Here is an 18975-nt window from a genome sequence, read left to right as displayed (position 1 = left end):
CGTTATTGCTGTATTATTATTTAAATAGTTTACAATTAAAAGTCTGTGTTTTGGTAGAGCGTTTTCTCAGATTTTTTTTTCTTGTGAAATTGGGGAAATATTTAATTAGCATGGTCTAATGCATTTTTATTTTAGTTGAAGAAATCTAATAGCTGATATCTTGTACACTGAAATATGATTCGGTGTCAAGTATTTTTTGATTTTTTTCTTTTTTATTAGTGCATATTGTACAAAACAATGGGTTTCATGATGATGTTTTCATACATGTTTATAATATGTACTTTGTTTTTATTCACTCCTCATTGTCTCTGCTACCTTCTCTTATCCTCCTTCACCCTCCCACTGGTCCCTTTCCTCTTCTCAAATGTTTTTCCCTCTACTTTCATGTTTTTTTTTTTTTTTTTTTTTCCTGTTGGTCTAAGGTTCTGCATATGAGAGAAAGCGTGCAGTATTTGTCTTTTTGTGTAACATTACAACTTCTAGTCCATCCATTTTTTTTTTTCATTTTTCTTTTATTATTCATATGTGCATACAAGGCTTGGTTCATTTCTCCCCCCTGCCCCCACCCCCTCCCTTACCACCCACTCCACCCCCTCCCGCTCCCCCCGCTCAATACCCAGCAGAAACTATTTTGCCCTTATTTCTAATTTTGTTGTAGAGAGAGTATAAGCAATAATAGGAAGGAACAAGGGGTTTTGCTGGTTGAGATAAGGATAGCTATACAGGGCATTGACTCACATTGATTTCCTGTGCGTGGGTGTTACCTTCTAGGTTAATTCTTTTTGATCTAACCTCTTCTCTAGTTCCTGGTCCCCTTTTCCTATTGGCCTCAGTTGCTTTAAGGTATCTGCTTTAGTTTCTCTGCATTAAGGGCAACAAATGCTATCTGGTTTTTTAGGTGTCTTACCTATCCTCACCCCTCCCTTGTGTGCTCTCGCTTTTATCATGTGCTCATAGTCCAATCCCCTTGTTGTGTTTGCCCTTGATCTAATGTCCACATATGAGGGAGAACATACGATTTTTGGTCTTTTGGGCTAGGCTAACCTCACTCAGAATGATGTTCTCCAATTCCATCCATTTACCAGCGAATGATAACATTTCGTTCTTCTTCATGGCTGCATAAAATTCCATTGTGTATAGATACCACATTTTCTTAATCCATTCGTCAGTGCTGGGGCATCTTGGCTGTTTCCATAACTTGGCTATTGTGAATAGTGCTGCAATAAACACTAGTCCATCCATTTTTTTACAAACAACATAATTTCATTTTTCTTTATGGGTAAATAATGCTCTAGTGTGTATATGTGCTGCATTTTCTTTATCCATTCACCGATCCATTAATGGGCACTTAGACTGATTCCACAACCTGGCTACTGTGAATAAGGCTCTGGTGAACATGGGTGTGCAGTTTTCTTCTATTGTATGCTGGCCTATATTCCTTTGGGTTTATGCCCAAGAGTGGTATAGCAGGATCATAGGGTAGGTTTTTAGTTTTTTGAGGAACTGCCAAACTGATTTCCATAGTGCTTGGACTAATTTACATTCCCACCAACAGTGTATAAGGATTCCTCTCCCCGCCCCCGCCCCGCCCCCCATCCTTGCCAGCGTTTGCTGCTGTTTGTTTCCTTGATGACAACCATTCTGACTGGAATGAGATGGAATCTCAATGTCATTTGGATTTGCATTTCCCTGATGGCTAAAGATATTGAATATTTTTTTCATGTATTTATTAGCGATTTGTACTTCCTCTTTTGAGGACTGTCTATTCAGTTCAATTGCCTGTTTATCAAGTGAATTTTTTTTTTTTTGGTGTTTACTTTTTTGAATTTTTACATAATCCTGATACTAATTCTCTGTCAAATGCATAGCTGGCAAAGATTTTCTCTCATTTTGTACCTTATCTATTCATTCTGGTCATTGTTTCTTTTGAAACAATGTGGAAGCTTTTTAATTTGCTGTAATCCCATTTTTCATTCTTGCTCTCATTTCTTGAGCTATTTGTAGGAGTCCTATTTAGAAAGTCATTGCCTGTATATCTTTGTTTTCCCCTGGTAGTTTCAGTTTCAGGTCTTAAATTAAGGTCTTTGATCCAATTTGAGTTGATTTTTATGCAAGATAAGAGCTATTCAGTCTTCTACATGTGGATGTCCAGTTTTCCCAGCACTATTTGTTGAAGAGGCTGGCTTTCTCCAACATATGTTTTGGTATCATTGTTAAGAGTCATATGGCTGTAGTTTCATGGGCTTATTTCTAGGTCCTGTGTTCTATTCCATTGGTCTTTGTTTCTGTTTTTGTGCCAGTACCATGCTGTTTTGGTTATTATGGCTCTGTAGTACAATTAGAAATCAGGTCTTTTGATACCTTCAGCATTTCTGTTTTTGCTCAGGATTGCTTTTTACTATTCAGGGTTTTTTGACTTCCATATGAATTTTAGGATTTTTTTTTCTATTTCTGTGAAGAATGACTTTGATTGGATTTTGATGGACATTGCATTGAATCTGTAGATTACTTTCAGTAATATAGCCATTTTCACAATATTAATTCTGTCAGTCCATGAACATGGGAGGTCTTTCCATCTTGGGAGGTCTTTCCATCTTCTAGTGTCATCTTCAATTTGTTTCTTTTATAGTTTTCATTGTAGAGGTCTTTCACTTCCTTAGTTAACTTTATTCCTAGGTATTTTTTTATTTTAGGTTATTGCAAATGGGATTACTTTCCTGATTTCTTTCTCAGCATGGTCATTATTGGCATATAGGAAAGCTGCTGATTTTTGTATCCTACTTTTTCAAAAGTGTTTATCAAATCTTGAGTTTTCTGGTGGGCCATAGCATTTTCAGTTAGGGATAGTTTTGTTAGGACCCGGAATCCTATTCCCCCGAGAGACAGAGAGCCAGGCGTGAATGCAATCAACAAAGCAGAGTTTATTGGACTGGCTAGCCAGGGTCGAGCTCCCACACGGACACGCAGGACCGGTTAGGAAAGCAAGACCCTGAGCCTCTTAGGGGGAAATCTTATATAGACTGCAGTGGCGTGCATATTTTTGTTATCAACATTAGACAAGCAGGCAGAGCACATCCTGCACGTACTTCACATCTTGCTCGTACCTCACATCTTGCTCGTATCTCACATCTTGCTCGTATCTCACATCTTGCATTCCTCACATTCTATATGCCCTAACTGAGCCCTGCCTCATTGCTTATCTTATCTACATGGGATGTTTGGTACTGGTTTCTCCAACAAGGGGGTTGGGGCCCGCTGAGACCTCATATTCCTTTCATTCCCCCCTTTCTTATGGCCTAAATTGAGGAATCATCCTCGAGAGGATGAAGAGCCTGATATTGTTGGCGGAGGACCAGAAGTTGGATAGTATTAATTCGACTTTTGACAAAAGTCATAAGTCGGTTTAGAATCCAGGGTCCTATGGTAACAAGCAGTAGGATGATTATTATTGGCCCTGCCAGTGCAGATAAAAGGGTAGCCAACCATGGGGACTGGTTAAACCAAGACTCGAACCAGCTTTCCCCTGCCTCTTTTTCTCGTTTTCTTTGTTCCAGGCTCTTTCGGAGTTTAGACATGGAGTCACGAACAACTCCGGTATGGTCAGCGTAAAAACAACATTCTTCCCCTAGAGCAACACATAGTCCCCCTTTTTGGAGGAACAACAAGTCCAGACCTCGTCGGTTTTGAAGTACTACCTCAGACAGAGAAGTGAGGGATTTTTCTAGGTGGCTAATGGAGGTTTCTATTCTCTCTATATCTTCGTCTATGGCTGCGCGCAGCGAAGACATCCCTTTATGTTGAGTAGCCAGGGAGGCTATGCCGGTCCCTGCCCCAGCCACCCCTAGGCTAAGTAGGGTAGCAATGGTTAGTGTAGAAATAGGCTCTCTCTTCTTTCTCTCACCTGTTCCTATATTCCAGTATGAATATAGACTTTCCTCCGAATGATAGAGGATGCGGGGCAGCACAACCACTATAACACAGAATTCTTTAGAGCTGTTAAACACCTTAGTTGATAGGCATGGGGTGAGTCCGGACCGCGAGCATAGCCACCACCCATTGTCCTTTGGAATTACCCATTTAATAGCATTTCCCCAGGTAGAACTGGCGTTAATAACAGTACATAAGTCCCGTCTGTTCTTTGGCACTTTTCCTAAGCAGGTTCCTTGGCCGTTTACCTGCTGTATGGTCAGACCTCTCTTACGGTCTCCCCAGGAACATTGAGTAGGGTTTTCCTCAGATGAGGTATCGTGAGTGGTGTTTAGCCCTATTGCCTCATAGAATGGGGGCCTCACATCATAACATAACCAACAGGAGTTAGTCATGTTAGGGTTGGTGTGGTTTAACGTCAGGAAGGCAGCACCCACTAGCTCCCAGAGGGGGTCTTTAGATGCGGTCATGAGACTGGGCCTCACCAGGGGAGGGCTGGTTTCTGATGGTCTTGGAGTTGTAACATTAGCCCGAGCTATGGTTGAGGGAAGGTGGTGAGTTGTGGAAGGTTGGGGAGATGGCTTTACATTGGGCGGCCTAAGTACCTTATTGGGGCCTACTGCTGTGGACGGTGGCCCTATGGGCTCAATTTTTAATCTGACCACTATGGTCGAGCCAGCATGTCCACCATATTTATAAAATACAAGTCCCCATACCTTACCTTGTATCCACCCAGGGGTGTCCTTCTTGCCAGTTTCAGTGAAAGTGACCTTGATTCTATCTAGATCCGTGGGCTGGCATTTATGGGTGGGTATTGGAATTCTGTGCCCCCTTAATATCCCATTTACAAAGGCAAATTTGACTAGGTCTGATTTTGATATCCCCCATTTCCATTCACTATCATTGGATGTGACACATGCCCATGACCTACAGAAGGAGTATTGTATCCCCCCACATTCCTGGTTCTTTTTGTGGCCGGGGCAGGCATAAAACCCATAACGTCGGGCTGACTCCGGGGCAGTAGACTTGTAGGCAGGATTGATGTCTCTGAAGCAGAACTGAAGCTCCGGCCACCAAGTTCCTATGGGGGCAGTGCGAGTAGTCTCGTTGAGGGTGGTATGAGTCTCCCCATCGGTGAGTATCCAGGTTTGCTTATAGGGCTGGTGAGGGTTGGTTTCTGCGAGGCTCCCGCTCTGGGCATTGAGCAAGATCAGAGCGATCAGCCACCCGATCCGTGGCTGCTCCTGAAGGCTCTGCATGTTCCCGGGGCCACAAAAGCTTTAGCTTTAATGGGTTGTCTGGGTGCCGCCGTACAGTCCACTCCTTGACCCCTTCTTGTTTTTGATGATTGGCTCGACGCACGTGGGAGTGGTGGATCCAAGGTCCGATGCCATCAACCTTGAGGGCGGTAGGGGTAGTAAACAGTACAACATAAGGTCCTTTCCATCTAGGCTCTAGGGTTTTGGACTGATGCCTTTTAACCCATACCATGTCACCCGGGACTATGCCATGTTCTGGAGCCGGGTCCCTCTTAACAGCGTGGTATGCTTGAATTAAGGGCCAAATCCGTTGTTGCACTTTAGCTAAAGCCTGCAACATGGTCAGGTAATTTGGGGCCAGATCACCTAGTTCTGGGCTTAAGGTCCTCTGAATGATGGGGGGTGGAGCCCCATACAGGATCTCAAAGGGAGTTAGCCCATGGACATAGGGGGAGTTCCGGACTCGGAAGATGGCCAAGGGAAGGAGCGTCACCCAATCACCGCCAGTCTCCAGGGCCAATTTGGCTAAAGTCTCCTTTAGTGTCCTATTCATCCTTTCTACTTGTCCTGAGCTCTGGGGGTTATATTCACAATGTAGCTTCCAATTGGCCCCCATAGTCTGGGCTAGTCCCTGCAGGACCTTACTAACAAAAGCCGGACCGTTATCTGACCCAGTTGCCTCGGGCACCCCATATCTGGGTATGATTTCCTCTAGCAAAGCCTTTGCCACTACCTGACTCGTCTCCTTCTTTGTAGGAAAAGCCTCCACCCAGCCTGAAAAGGTATCTATGAATACCAGCAAATATTTGTACCCAAACTTTCCCGGTTTTACCTCAGTAAAATCCACTTCCCAACTTCTTCCCGGAGCCCTCCCCCGTTCCCGAGTACCTGTATGGTGCCCCTCCCTTCGTCCTGGTTTCATGATTGTGCAGCTGGCACAATCTTCCACAATTTGGCGGACTGCTATGGTCTGGTTCGGAAATCGGAGCTGCGCAGATGTCAACAAGTCTAGTAATTTTCTCCGCCCCAAATGGGTGGACTTATGTAAGTTAGCCAACAGGAATCGTCCGAGTTTTTCAGGCAGAATTAACTTGCCTTCCAAGTCGCTTTTCCATCCGTCTTCCCCTTCTCTAAAGGGGGAGTGGGCTCTCATCCAAGTGAAATCCTCTGTGGAGTATTCTGGTCGGGGGGGGTAGCGGAGGGAGCTCTGGGACCGGCACGTCTATCGCCGCAACCGTGGAAGGTTGCCCTGTCTCCATGGGAGGACTCACCATTGCTACTCTCTTTGCTTCTTGATCTGCTCTGTTGTTACCGACAGCTTCCGGCGTCTTGGCAGACTGGTGGCCTGGGACATACATCACTGCCACTGCCTTCGGTTTTTCCACTGCCATTAATAGACGCTGGACTTCGGCTAGGTTCTTTAGATGTTTTCCTTCTGCTGTGCGGAATCCTCTTTCGCGATAGATGGCCCCGTGGACATGGATGGTACCGAAAGCATAGCGGCTATCGGTGTAGATATTGACTCGCTTTCCTTTTGCCCTCTCCAGGGCCTCTGCCAAGGCAATTAATTCCGCTTTTTGGGCTGATGTTCCGGGTGGGAGGGCGCTGCTCCATACCGTATTTCCTTCTTGGTCGACTACAGCTGCCCCTGCCCTTCGGGCTCCATCTTGGAAAAAACTGCTTCCATCCGTGTACCAGTTTAATTTGCAGCCGGACAGGGGGGTATCCTTTAGGTCAGCCCGTACCTGTGTAACTTCGGAGAGGAATTCTTTGCAGTTATGGACAGGTGTCTGCAGTTCCGGGTTAGGCAACAAGGTGGCAGGGTTCAGGATTACGGGATCTGTGAATGTGATCCGAGGGGAATCCAACAAGAGCCCCTGGTAGTGGGTGAGCCTGGCATTCGTCATCCATTTCCCAGGGGGTTGTTTAAGGATTCCCTCCACCGGATGAGGGGCCGTTACCCAGAGGGCCTGTCCAAAGGTTAGTTTATCGGCTTCTCTCACCAGCACGGCAATGGCCGCTATGATGCGGAGGCAGGGGGGCCATCCTGCCGCTACTGCGTCTAATTTCTTGGAAAAGTATGCCACTGGTCTCTTCCAGGGACCTAGCTGTTGGGTCAAGACTCCTTTGGCTACCCCCTTTTTCTCATCTACAAACAGAGTGAATGGTCTTGTAGGATCTGGCAAGGCTAAGGCAGGGGCCTGCAAAAGAGCGTCTTTTAGCTGATCAAAGGCCTGTTGTTCTCTCTCTCCCCAACTCCAATCTGGAGCTTCTTTGGTGGCCTCATATAGGGGTCTGGCTATTTCCGCAAATCCTGGAATCCAGAGTCTACAGAACCCCGCGGAGCCCAGGAATTCTCTCACCCCCCTAGTGGATGTCGGGGATGGGATAGCCAGAATAGTCTGTTTCATGGCATCAGTCAGCCATCTTGCCCCATCTGCAATCCGATAACCCAAATACGTCACTGACCTTTTACAGATGTGAGTTTTCTTGGCACTTGCCCGATACCCCAGCTCACCTAATTCCGTTAGCAGGTGTTCAGTAGCCTTGATGCACTCCTCTCGGGTTTCCGCCGCTAACAGTAAGTCATCAACATACTGTAATAGAGTGACTCGTGGGTGGCTCCGACGAAAAGGTTCCAGGTCCTGGCTCAGGGCCTCATTAAACAGGGTGGGAGAGTTTTTAAATCCTTGCGGCAGTCTGGTCCAAGTGAGCTGTCCGGATTGGCCCCCATCTTCTTGCCATTCGAAAGCAAATAGCGGCTGACTAATTTCTGACAATGGAATGCTGAAGAAAGCATCTTTCAAATCAAGGGTTGTATACCATACTTGCGAGGGGGGTAGGTGGCTGAGCAAGGTATAGGGATTCGGAACGGTGGGATGAATGTCCTCCGTCCGCTCGTTTACCTTTCGTAGGTCTTGCACGGGCCTATAGTCCCCGCTTCCTGGCTTTCGGACGGGGAGCAGAGGAGTATTCCAGGCAGACTGACAAGGTCGCAGTACTCCTTCCTTTATTAGCCTGTGGATATGAGGGGCTATGCCTCTTCGGGCCTCCTCAGGCATAGGATACTGTTTCACCCGAATGGGGAGAGCAGAAGCCTTCAATTGTATAACTACGGGCGGGAGGTGTTTGGCGAGGCCGGTTCCCGCAGTCTCCGCCCAGGCCGTGGGAAATCTTTTTACCCAATGAGTCATGTCCCCTCCTGGTTCCTGTTGACTCTCAAACAGACGATGCTCGTCAGCCAATGATAGGGACAAGACATGAATCGGGCTCCCTTCTCGATCAGTCACAATTATTCCATCTGGTTCAAAATGGATATGGGCCCCTATTTTGGTGAGTAGGTCCCGTCCGAGCAGGGGAGCGGGGCTCTCAGGGACGACCAAGAAGGAGTGTGTGACCTGGTGTTTTCCTAAGTTCACCTTTCTTTTGGTAGTCCATGTACATAACTGCGTACCGGTGGCCCCCTGAACAACACTTGTTCGTGCCTTGTTCAAAGGTCCATGTGCCTTGTTTAAAACCGAATATTGGGCGCCGGTATCCACCATGAACCCCATCGGCTTCCCCTCCACATGCATTGTTACCCAGGACTCGGGGAGGGGGTCTGAGCCCCGTCTCCTTCAGTCCTCTTCTCTGGCTAGGAGGACTCTGGCCTGCTCTACTGCTCGTTCCCTTTCCCTGTTTTCCCCCGGTCTCCTTCCAAACCCTCTTCTTCCCTTTAACTTAGGACATTCTCTCTTCCAATGCCCCGTTTCCTTACAGTAAAAACAGTGTTCCTTATCCGGGGTCCTGGCGTGGCCCCCTCCCCTGGGTTGGTCCCGGACACCCGCTAGGAAAATACGAGCCATTTCTCTCTGTTGCTTTCAGTTTTCCTTAGCCTGGAACTCCCGGTCCTCCTTTCTCAATTTCTCCTGGGCCTCCCTGTCTTCCTTTCTCTGTCTTTCCTCCCTTTCTTCTGGAGTTTCCCTAGCGGTAAAGACCTTTTCCGCTACCTGCAGCATTTCCCTTATAGTCATCTCCCCTAAGTTTTCCTGTTTATTGAGTTTTCTCCTAATGTCTGGAGCTGCCTGATTAATGAATGAGAGTACCACAGCAGACCGGTGGAGGTCTGCCTCAGGGTCAATAGGGGTGTACTGATGGTATGCCTCATAGAGGCGCTCTAAGAAACCGGCTGGGCTTTCGTTTTCCCTTTGAACGACTGCTTTCACTTTTGCAAAATTGGTGGGCCTTCTGGCGGCCGCTCGGAGACCGGCCATAAGAGTCTGGCGGTAGATCCGAAGACGCTCCCTACCTTCTGCGGTCCCGAAATCCCAATCAGGGCGGCGTAGGGGAAAAGCCTCGTCTATGGCCGGTTGGAGAGTTGTGGGTCTCCCATTATCCCCCAAGACGTTCTTCCTCGCTTCGTTGAGGATGCGCTCTCGTTCCTCCGTCGTAAAAAGAGTATTGAGCAGCTGATGACAGTCATCCCAAGTGGGACGGTGTGTATGCATGATGGACTCCAGGAGATCTATGAGACACTTGGGGTCTTCAGAAAAGGGCGGGTTCTGCGTCCTCCAGTTATATAGATCACTGGAGGAGAAGGGCCAGTACTGAAACTGTTGCCCTCCTCCCGGTCCCCCTTGGCCCACCATCCGGACTGGAAGTGTAGGGACAGTTTCCTCCCCCTGTGTTGATGAGGGGGGCCCGTCTTCCCCCTCCCTTTCCCGGATCCCTCGGGGGCAAAGTCTTCGACCCATTCCTCCTCCTGCTGCCAGTCCTGTTGAGGAGGATGAGGAAATTTCCTCCTCCGGGGCACTGGCTTGGCCAGGGGGAGTCACGTATGGAGGCGGCCGATCTTCCTCTGCCCCTGCGAGGGATGGGTAAAGGGGGGAACTCTCTGGTAAGACCGGAGATGGTGAAGGAGATGCCCTAATTTGAGGACCGGTCAAGGTGGGAAGAGGAAGTTTTTCCTCCTCCTTTATGACCAAGGCGGGCGTGACTGGGGTTTTAGCCCCGGGGGCCGAACTGGAGGGGTGGGTCAGAAAAACTGTTAACCAAGGGGGAGGGTTCCTCACCAGATCCTCCCAAACCAAAATGTAAGGAACTTGGTCTGGATGGCCTCGATTGTCTGGCTGAAAAATGACTGCTTTAACCTTAGTGATCAGGTCTAGGGAGAGGGAACCTTGAATGGGCCACCCGACTCCAAAGGTGGGCCACTCTGCAGAACAAAAGGTGTCGAACTTACCTTTCTTGATGACCAGACCCGCATTTAAGGCCCTTTCTTTAACTTCTGGAAAGTGAGAAAGGATCAGAGACTTTGGGGTTGTTTGTCCCTGTCCCATTGTGGAAGGAGACTCAAACACCAAGAGAGATAGAACAAAAAGGGTAAAGGCAACAATAATTCCACACACACACAACACTCTCCAGCACTCGCTCGGACCGGTCCTTCTCTCACACTGGTGCGCACCCCATTCAACCTCCTCACCGTCCAACTGGGATATCAGGCCGAAAGGCGTCCACTTGACGGGTGGTCGGTCGACTAGCTCAATTAGTTCTTCACCTGGCGCCAGGGTTCCTAAAATGCTCGAGCCCAAATGAGAGGAAAGCCTCTCCCAATAGGACCCTGTGGTCCTCCTTGCGAGATTCCCAGAATGAATCTCCCTGGGGATTGGCCGAATCCCCGCCGCGGCCCAAATGGAACACTCAAGTTCCTCCAAATGAGGGTCTGGGATCCCCTCCCAACGCCTAGGACTTGGGATCGCCCCTGCTTTCTCGCAGGCAGGTTCTGTCTCTCGAGAAAATGAAATCTCGGTGGAACCTCCAAATGTTAGGACCCGGAATCCTATTCCCCCGAGAGACAGAGAGCCAGGCGTGAATGCAATCAACAAAGCAGAGTTTATTGGACTGGCTAGCCAGGGTCGAGCTCCCACACGGACACGCAGGACCGGTTAGGAAAGCAAGACCCTGAGCCTCTTAGGGGGAAATCTTATATAGACTGCAGTGGCGTGCATATTTTTGTTATCAACATTAGACAAGCAGGCAGAGCACATCCTGCACGTACTTCACATCTTGCTCGTACCTCACATCTTGCTCGTATCTCACATCTTGCTCGTATCTCACATCTTGCATTCCTCACATTCTATATGCCCTAACTGAGCCCTGCCTCATTGCTTATCTTATCTACATGGGATGTTTGGTACTGGTTTCTCCAACAAGGGGGTTGGGGCCCGCTGAGACCTCATATTCCTTTCAGTTTAATTCTTCCTTTCCTAGTTCTATCCCTTTTCTTTCTTTCTCTTACCTTATTGCTGTGGCTAAGAATGCAGGCACCATATCAAATAAGCATGGAGAGTATATACCCTTGTCTCATTCCTGATTTTAGTGGAAATGCTTCAGTTTCCCTCCCATTCAGTATAATGTTGACTTTAGTTTGTTATGTATGGCCTCTATTATGTTGTGGTATGATTTCTTCCTAGTTTCTTTAGAGCTTTTATCATGAGTGGATGTTGAATTTTGTCAAAGACTTTTCCTACATCTATCAAGATGATTATGTGATTTTTATCCTAGGCTTTTATTTGTTGGAAGATTCTTTGTTACTGCTTCTCGAGCTTGTCTTTGAAATGAGATAGGTTTCTTGTTTCATATCTTTTAATTCATTAGTGAGTTTTTATGTCAAGCATCTTTTTACAGTTGTGAAAATATTTAGATGTTATCCAGATACCTCTTTAAATTGCATGCAGCTGGCTAGTGGCTATGTTAGTTAGCCTTCTGTCACTGTGTTTAATACGTGACATGAGAATCTTAAAGGGAGGTAATGTGTTTTGCCTCAGTTTCAGAGGTTTTGGTCCATGGTCACTTGGCCCCCTCACTTTGGGCCTATGGCAGCATGGTATGTCACAGTGGGGAGGTCTGTTCATTTCATCATGGATGGGAAGCAAAGGGAGAGAGAGTAGTAGGCTGGGTCGCTCTCAAGAGCACACCCCTAGTGACTTAACTTCCTTCCGGTAGACCTCACCTCCCAATAGTGCACGGGCTGTGAACCAAGCCTTTAACTTGTGGCTTTGGGGGAACATTTAGGCTTTAAACCATGGACAACAGCAAAGCTGTGACTGGAAGCTTGCTTTTTTTTTTTTTTTGTTTTAATAGTCCAATTTCCAAATCTTTTAAAAAAAATGATCACTTTTATAGTGTAGACTTTTCTTTCAGAGTGGGATGCTAAGCATAAAATGGCCAGGACTCCTTTAATCTGGATGTGTTAAGTAAATTGAAGGGTGATTGAACAGTGTTGAAATCTATAAGAGTTATTTTTGCATGTTAGACATGTGATAGCACATTTTCCGCGTGGTCCCCCTCTGGTTCTGATTGGTTTCCCTCCTTTGAGTTCTACAAAGGTTCTTTTAAAAAGCCAAGAAATAGCACGTGTGGATTGGCCAGAAGAACATGCATGTATAAGTAAACATGAGCATGCTTCTCATCAGTTCACCACTTATTTATTTATTTATTTATTACAAAAATATTATAATTTTTCTTTCTTTGTTTTTTTTAAAAATTCATATGTGCATACAATGTTTGGGTCATTTCTCCCCCTTCCCCCACCCTCTCCCTTAATCCCCTGCCCCCTCCCTCTTCCCCCCACCCCCTTGCTACCCAGCAGAAACTATTTTGCCCTTATCTCTAATTTTGTTGAAGAGAAAGTATAAGCAATAATAGGAAGGAACAAGGGTTTTTGCTAGTTGAGATAAGGATAGCTATACAGGGCATTGATTCACATTGATTTCCTGTGTGTGTGTGTTACCTTCTAGGTTAATTCTTTTTTTTTTTTTTCATTTTTCTTTTATTATTCATATGTGCATACAAGGCTTGGTTCATTTCTCCCCCCTGCCCCCACCCCCTCCCTTACCATCCACTCCACCTCCTCCCTCTCCCTCCCCCCCAATACCCCGCAGAAACTATTTTGCCCTTATTTCTAATTTTGTTGTAGAGAGAGTATAAGCAATAATAGGAAGGAACAAGGGTTTTTGCTGGTTGAGATAAGGATAGCTATACAGGGCATTGATTCACATTGATTTCCTGTGCGTGTGTGTTACCTTCTAGGTTAATTCTTCTTGATCTAACCTTTTCTCTAGTTCCTGGTCCCTTTCTCCTATTGGCCTCAGTTGCTTTAAAGTATCTGCATTAGTTTCTCTGCGTTGAGGACAACAAATGCTATCTAGTTTTTTGGGTGTCTTACCTATCCTCATACCTCCCTTGTGTGCTCTCACTTTATCATGTGATCAAAGTCCAGTCCCCTTGTTGTGTTTGCCCTTGATCTAATGTCCACATATGAGGGAGAACATATGATTTTTGGTCTTTTGGGCCAGGCTAACCTCACTCAGAATGATGTTCTCCAATTCCATCCATTTACCAGCGAATGATAACATTTTGTTCTTCTTCATGGCTGCATAAAATTCCATTGTGTATAGATACCACATTTTCTTGATCCATTTGTCAGTATTGGGGCATCTTGGCTGTTTACATAACTTGGCTATTGTGAATAGTGCTGCAATAAACATGGGTGTGCAGGTGCCTCTGGAGTAACCTGTTGTCACATTCTTTTGGGTATATCCCCAAGAGTGGTATTGCTGGATCATATGGTAGATCAATGTTTAGCTTTTTATGTTGCCTCCAAATTTTTTTCCAGAGTGGTTGTACTAGTTTACATTCCCACCAATAGTGTAAGAGGATTCCTTTTTCCCCCGCATCCTCACCAACACCTGTTGTTGGTGGTGTTGCTGATGATGGCTATTCTAACAGGGGTAAGGTGGAATCTTAGTGTGGTTTTAATTTGCATTTCCTTTATTGCTAGAGATGGTGAGAATTTTTCATGTGTTTTTGGCCATTAGAATTTCTTCTTTTGAGAAAATTCTGTTTAGTTCAGTTGCCCATTTCTTTATTGGTTCATTAATTTTGGGAGAATTTCGTTTTTTGCGTTCCCTATATATTCTGGTTATCAGTCCTTTGTCTGATGTGTAGCTGGCAAATATTTTCTCCCACTCTGTGAGTGTTCTCTTCAGTTTAGAGACCATTTCTTTTGTTGAGCAGAAGCTTTTTAGTTTTATGAAGTCCCATTTATCGAAGCTATCTCTTAGTTGCTGTGCTGCTGGGGTTCCACTGAGAAAGTTCTTGCCTATACCTATTAATTCCAGAGTATTTCCTATTCTTTCCTGTACCAACTTTAGAGTTTGTGGTCTGATATTAAGATTCTTGATCCATTTTGAGTTAATATTGGTATAGGGTGATATACAAGGATCTAGTTTCAGTTTTTTGCATACTGCTAACCAGTTTTCCCAGCAGTTTTTGTTGAAGAGGCTGGCTTTTCTCCATTGTATATTTTTAGCGCCTTTGTCAAAGACAAGTTGGTTATAGTTGTGTGGCTTCATATCTGGGTCCTCTATTCTGTTCCACTGGTCTTCATGTCTGTTTTTGTGTTCACCACTTTTTTAATGAAAAATGTTATCAAAATGAATATTCTGAATTAAGTACTATTAAAGTCACACTAAAGCATCATTTAAAAATTTATTAACTTCACTTCTTGCTGGCTATCTCATATAAACTAACTAGTGTTCATTAAAATAGCACAAAGTTTGTAAGACTTGATTGCAAAATTTCCATTAATGAGAATATGTACTTATATGTTTTAATTGTTCCTATAGTAATTATTTGGTACTGATTTAGAAACTCATGGTCTACTAACAGGTAGAACAGAGATCTTTATTACAATGCTTCTGTATTCAGAGAGAAAGGAATTAATTACTATTTCTTCTCTCTGATTAAGGCCTTTTCAAAATTTGTTTTTCTATTTTATAATTAAACCCCAGCCTGTTTAAATCTTGTCAACAGCACAAGAAGTATCACACGGGACCTTGCTAATCATGCTTCCTATGTACATGGGGGAGAGCTTCGTGGGTCTGTACACTCCCTGTTTGTGTGGGCCTGTCCTATCACATCTGGTTTTTATTTCACCTTGTTATATCTCACGCACATTGCTGTGGAGTGTAACTTCCTGATTGACTTCCTTTGTCCCTGACTCTGCTTTTCTCTCCATTTACAGACGGGCCAAGGTTGCTCGCGTTATTGGTTTGCTGGCCTCGCATACAACTGAGCTCCAGGAAAATATACCTGTAATCGAGGTAATTTCTTCTATTACTGACATGCTATTAATGACAATAAAGTTGCCTCTGATTTTGTGATTGGGAACTGACAGCTTTTGTTGAGCTTCATTTAATTTTTATTTGTGGAACTATGGCAATTGGAAGATGACACAGCAGCTCATTTACCACATGTTGTTAAAGGTGGGATGGCAGAGTTACCAGTCTTGTTTACAGCACAGCTCATAACTCACATTCAAATTCTCTTCATATTGAAATTCTTGAATTTCATCCTTACCAACTGTCGTTTAGTTCTTGACGACTCATCCCAGTATTTAATGGACATGTACTAAAGATATTTTCTGATGTTAGCTTTTTTCTTTCTTCCCCCCCGGTACTGGGCATTGATCCCAAAACCTCGTGTTCTATCACTGAGCTCCATCCTCTACCCCTTCAGTCATTTTTTTTCCTTAAGCTCTGATAGCGGGAAGCTTTTTTATTTGGTTAACCATTAATTCCAGGTCCTGGGAAGTGACTACTATCATTGTACTCTCTTTCTGAGTGTTCTTGAGTACTGAAGATTAAGTTCTACCCAATCCTGCTATATACATCTTACACTTAATTGGTGATAGGTTTTTATCTCTTGTACAGAGAGAGGCTCACAAGAAAAACTAGGAAAAAATATCAAGGCCTTTATGGGGAAAAGCAGGAACTTGGGATCAGAAGAAGAGTATATAGAGCTGAGGCAGATGGTGTGGTATTTGGAGCTTTCAGAGGAATTGTTTAGCCAAGTCCTGTCCAATTGAACTTTCTGCTTTGATGGAAGCAGAGACCTGAAGGAAGTGAGGGAGGAGCTCTGCTCTCCGGAAGGAGTATTCCTGATGGGGTGACCAGCAATTGCAAAGGAATAGAGGTAGAGAGATGGCTGGCATATTTCAAGGAATAGGGAGGTGAGTATACTTGAAATGAATGAGGAGGAGATTGGTTAGCGATAGTTAGCGAGGTAGCCAGGGGCTAGATCACATAGCAGATCATATGGACTTGTTATAAGACATGAGATGGGAGTCTATTGGAGGACTGTGAACAGAGCATGGCTTGTGCTTGACAAGGATCACTCTGATATAGGGACAGGGACGAGGTTGAGTCAGGGAGACTAGTTTAGGTATATACACATGTACATATACCTATGCTTATTTCCTAGGTATCCTTTGAAGAGTGTTGGCAGATTTGCTGATTGCTGTGAGAATATTTGAAAAAAAAGACTTTAATGCCCAAGAAGCCTGGCCAGTATAAATTCTAATGTTCAGTATTTAAAATGCTGTATTAGACTACCAAATCAAAACCAGAATGAACTGTCAAGATAATCACCACATTGGCAAAAATGAAAAAGCTTGTCAATCCTATATGATGGTAAAGGAGCTCTCATAGGTGACTAGTGGGAATATAAATGGGCATAAACATTCTGGTAAACAGCTTGGTGTGTCTCCTAAAGCTGAGTAGATCTGTACCTGTAACCGAGCATCCATTACCCTGTAACCTGATGTGCACATGGCATGTATAAGAAAAAATACAGCTTTGTTTAAAGTAACCCACATGTTTGTCAACGGTAGAATGACCAAGCATGGCATGTCCACACAATGGGATACTAAAGGCATTGAGAATAATGAACTAGAGCATTGGGCAACAGGGTGGCATGAACCTCATGGGCGTAGACACTTGTTCTAGACACATGAGGGCATTGCCTTGAAAGACTGATCTAGATGGTCAGGAATGTCCGGGGGTCTGTGATGGTTCTTGAACAAAAGAAAAGGGTCAGCTCCCCTGTGGGGTGGACACCATGCAGGAGATGGATCTGAGGAATGAGTGGTGCTTGTGGCCTAGTCTGAGGAGGACAGAGGCCAAGCCTGGATTGAGAGGCTGCCCTCATCACTGCACTTTGTGTTTGGGACACCCTGTGTCAGTGGCTGGCAGTCAGGAATTCTCCAGGGTCTAGGCAGAGTTTTTTTTTTTTTTCTGTGTATGCCTATCTGTAATTTGGTCTCTGAAGTACATCTACCTCAGTAGTTTTTGAGAGGAAAATATAAGGTAGGAAGGAAATGAAATTAGACTATGTGTCCATATGTGTAGATGTCATTTCTGCGCCTCCACCCCCCTTTTTTTAATCATTGTTGTACTGGGGGTATATTGTGACATTTTTATAAAAGTTCTTAATACGTCATAGTTGAATTCACTCTCTCCATCATTCTCCTCTGCCTTCCCCCCCCATGAGACCAACAGTTGTCATTTTTCCATTTCCATACACGAGTACATAATATTTACACCATATTCACCTCCTCCACCCTTTCCTTAAATCGTCTCTCCTCCCACTGTACTACCCTTCTCCCCAGACAAGACCTGTTTTACCTTCCTAGTCTCCGTTTTTGAAAAAAAGACATTTTTGTTTGTTTAAGATAGCTATTCAGGGTGTTTCATTGTGACATTTCCATGTGTATATGTGTTATAACCCAAATTGGTTCATCCCCTCTATTTTTCTCCTTTCTACCTTGTCCCCTTCTTATGGTGATTTCAACAGGTTTAACAATTCTATATTTATTCTTGCATAGAAAGTACTAGATGTGAGTTCTAGGCAGAGGGCATTTGCAGTAATCTGGGACCTGTCAGTCACATGGGTGATGTGGCCTCTTTGTCTGGCTTCGTGCTCATGGCTTTGTCCTCCTGGAACTTGCCACTGCCACCATTGAGAATGTTTGGCTGGGTTGTTCTGGAGCCACACTGTATGGCTTGTATTCTCTTAGATCAAGTGTTTGGGCCAGTGCTCCTCTCTTTGGAGCCTGGGTGTATTGTGTTCTCAAGATGCTTCTCTGACCCTTGTTGCTGCCCCTTTCATGAACATTGTATTCCTGGTGCTGCCTCCACTGAGAGGATAGGTGGGTGTGAATTCCCGAGTTCTCTCATCTTTTATTTTTGTACTCTTCTCCTCCTGGGTGCTTGCTAATGTTTTCTTAATTTGAAATGCAAGAACTTGGGAAAAATTCTCTTATTTCATTAAAAAATTACTGGTGTATATTTAGCTCTTTGGTGGACTATTTTGATGTAAGCATACTATAATAGTGAACTAAATTTCAATGGAAAATGTGAAATTTTCCTAACTTGAGATTGTGCCAGGTGTTCCTTTCTGATGCTAGCCTTGTGTGTGCATGTGTGTGTGATGAGGATCGACCCCAGGATGTCTTTCATTGAGCTACATTCCCTACCTTCTTTGATGCTGTGTTTTATTTTTTTCTAGTTTCTCACAGCACTTTTTGAGCTCTTTGTTATGAGCAATGCGATGTGACAGTTTAAGCAGCCTCTAGAGGTCACTCAAACACTGGAAAAAATTATAGAAGTTTAACTATATCTTTTGACTTCTGTAAGAAGCAGGATCTCTGTTAGGCTTTGTCAGATGTATGATGCTGTGTTTCATCTTTTTTCTCTTTTTAGAATTTTCTGCTAAAAGACTTGGTGCCATTCCATTGGTGCCTGAACCATTTGAGGTTGATGAGATTAACATAAGCCTTGCATCCTCTCCAGAAAAATGCTGACTGAACATCTTGCCCATGATTTCAGGAGATTGGGAACCCCGAGGAGCCCATTAGTGAGCTTTAGGTCAGAGTTTCTGTAAAACTCACAGTGGGGTATTCGTAGAG

General features: G+C 44.7%; 1 protein-coding gene across 14 annotated transcripts in view; it reads left to right on the top strand.

Annotated features, from left to right (window-relative positions):
* The window catches only part of Ulk4 (unc-51 like kinase 4), a 548798-nt gene that overhangs the window by 52131 nt on the left and 477692 nt on the right, over positions 1-18975 (top strand). For all 14 annotated transcript variants that reach the window (XR_012443110.1, XR_012443108.1, XR_012443109.1 and 11 more), the window contains exon 17: positions 15253-15331. Coding sequence is in view for 9 of the 14 variants with exons in the window: in XM_074059105.1 (XP_073915206.1) it covers positions 15253-15331 (79 nt within the window). In the remaining 5 variants the exon portion in view is untranslated. The remainder of the gene's footprint in view (positions 1-15252; positions 15332-18975) is intronic.

This window comes from Castor canadensis, chromosome 17 (genome assembly GCF_047511655.1).
Source record: "Castor canadensis chromosome 17, mCasCan1.hap1v2, whole genome shotgun sequence".
Taxonomy (NCBI): domain Eukaryota; kingdom Metazoa; phylum Chordata; class Mammalia; order Rodentia; family Castoridae; genus Castor; species Castor canadensis.
Note: the sequence above shows the minus strand (reverse complement) of the source record. Positions and strands in the feature narration are given on the sequence as shown.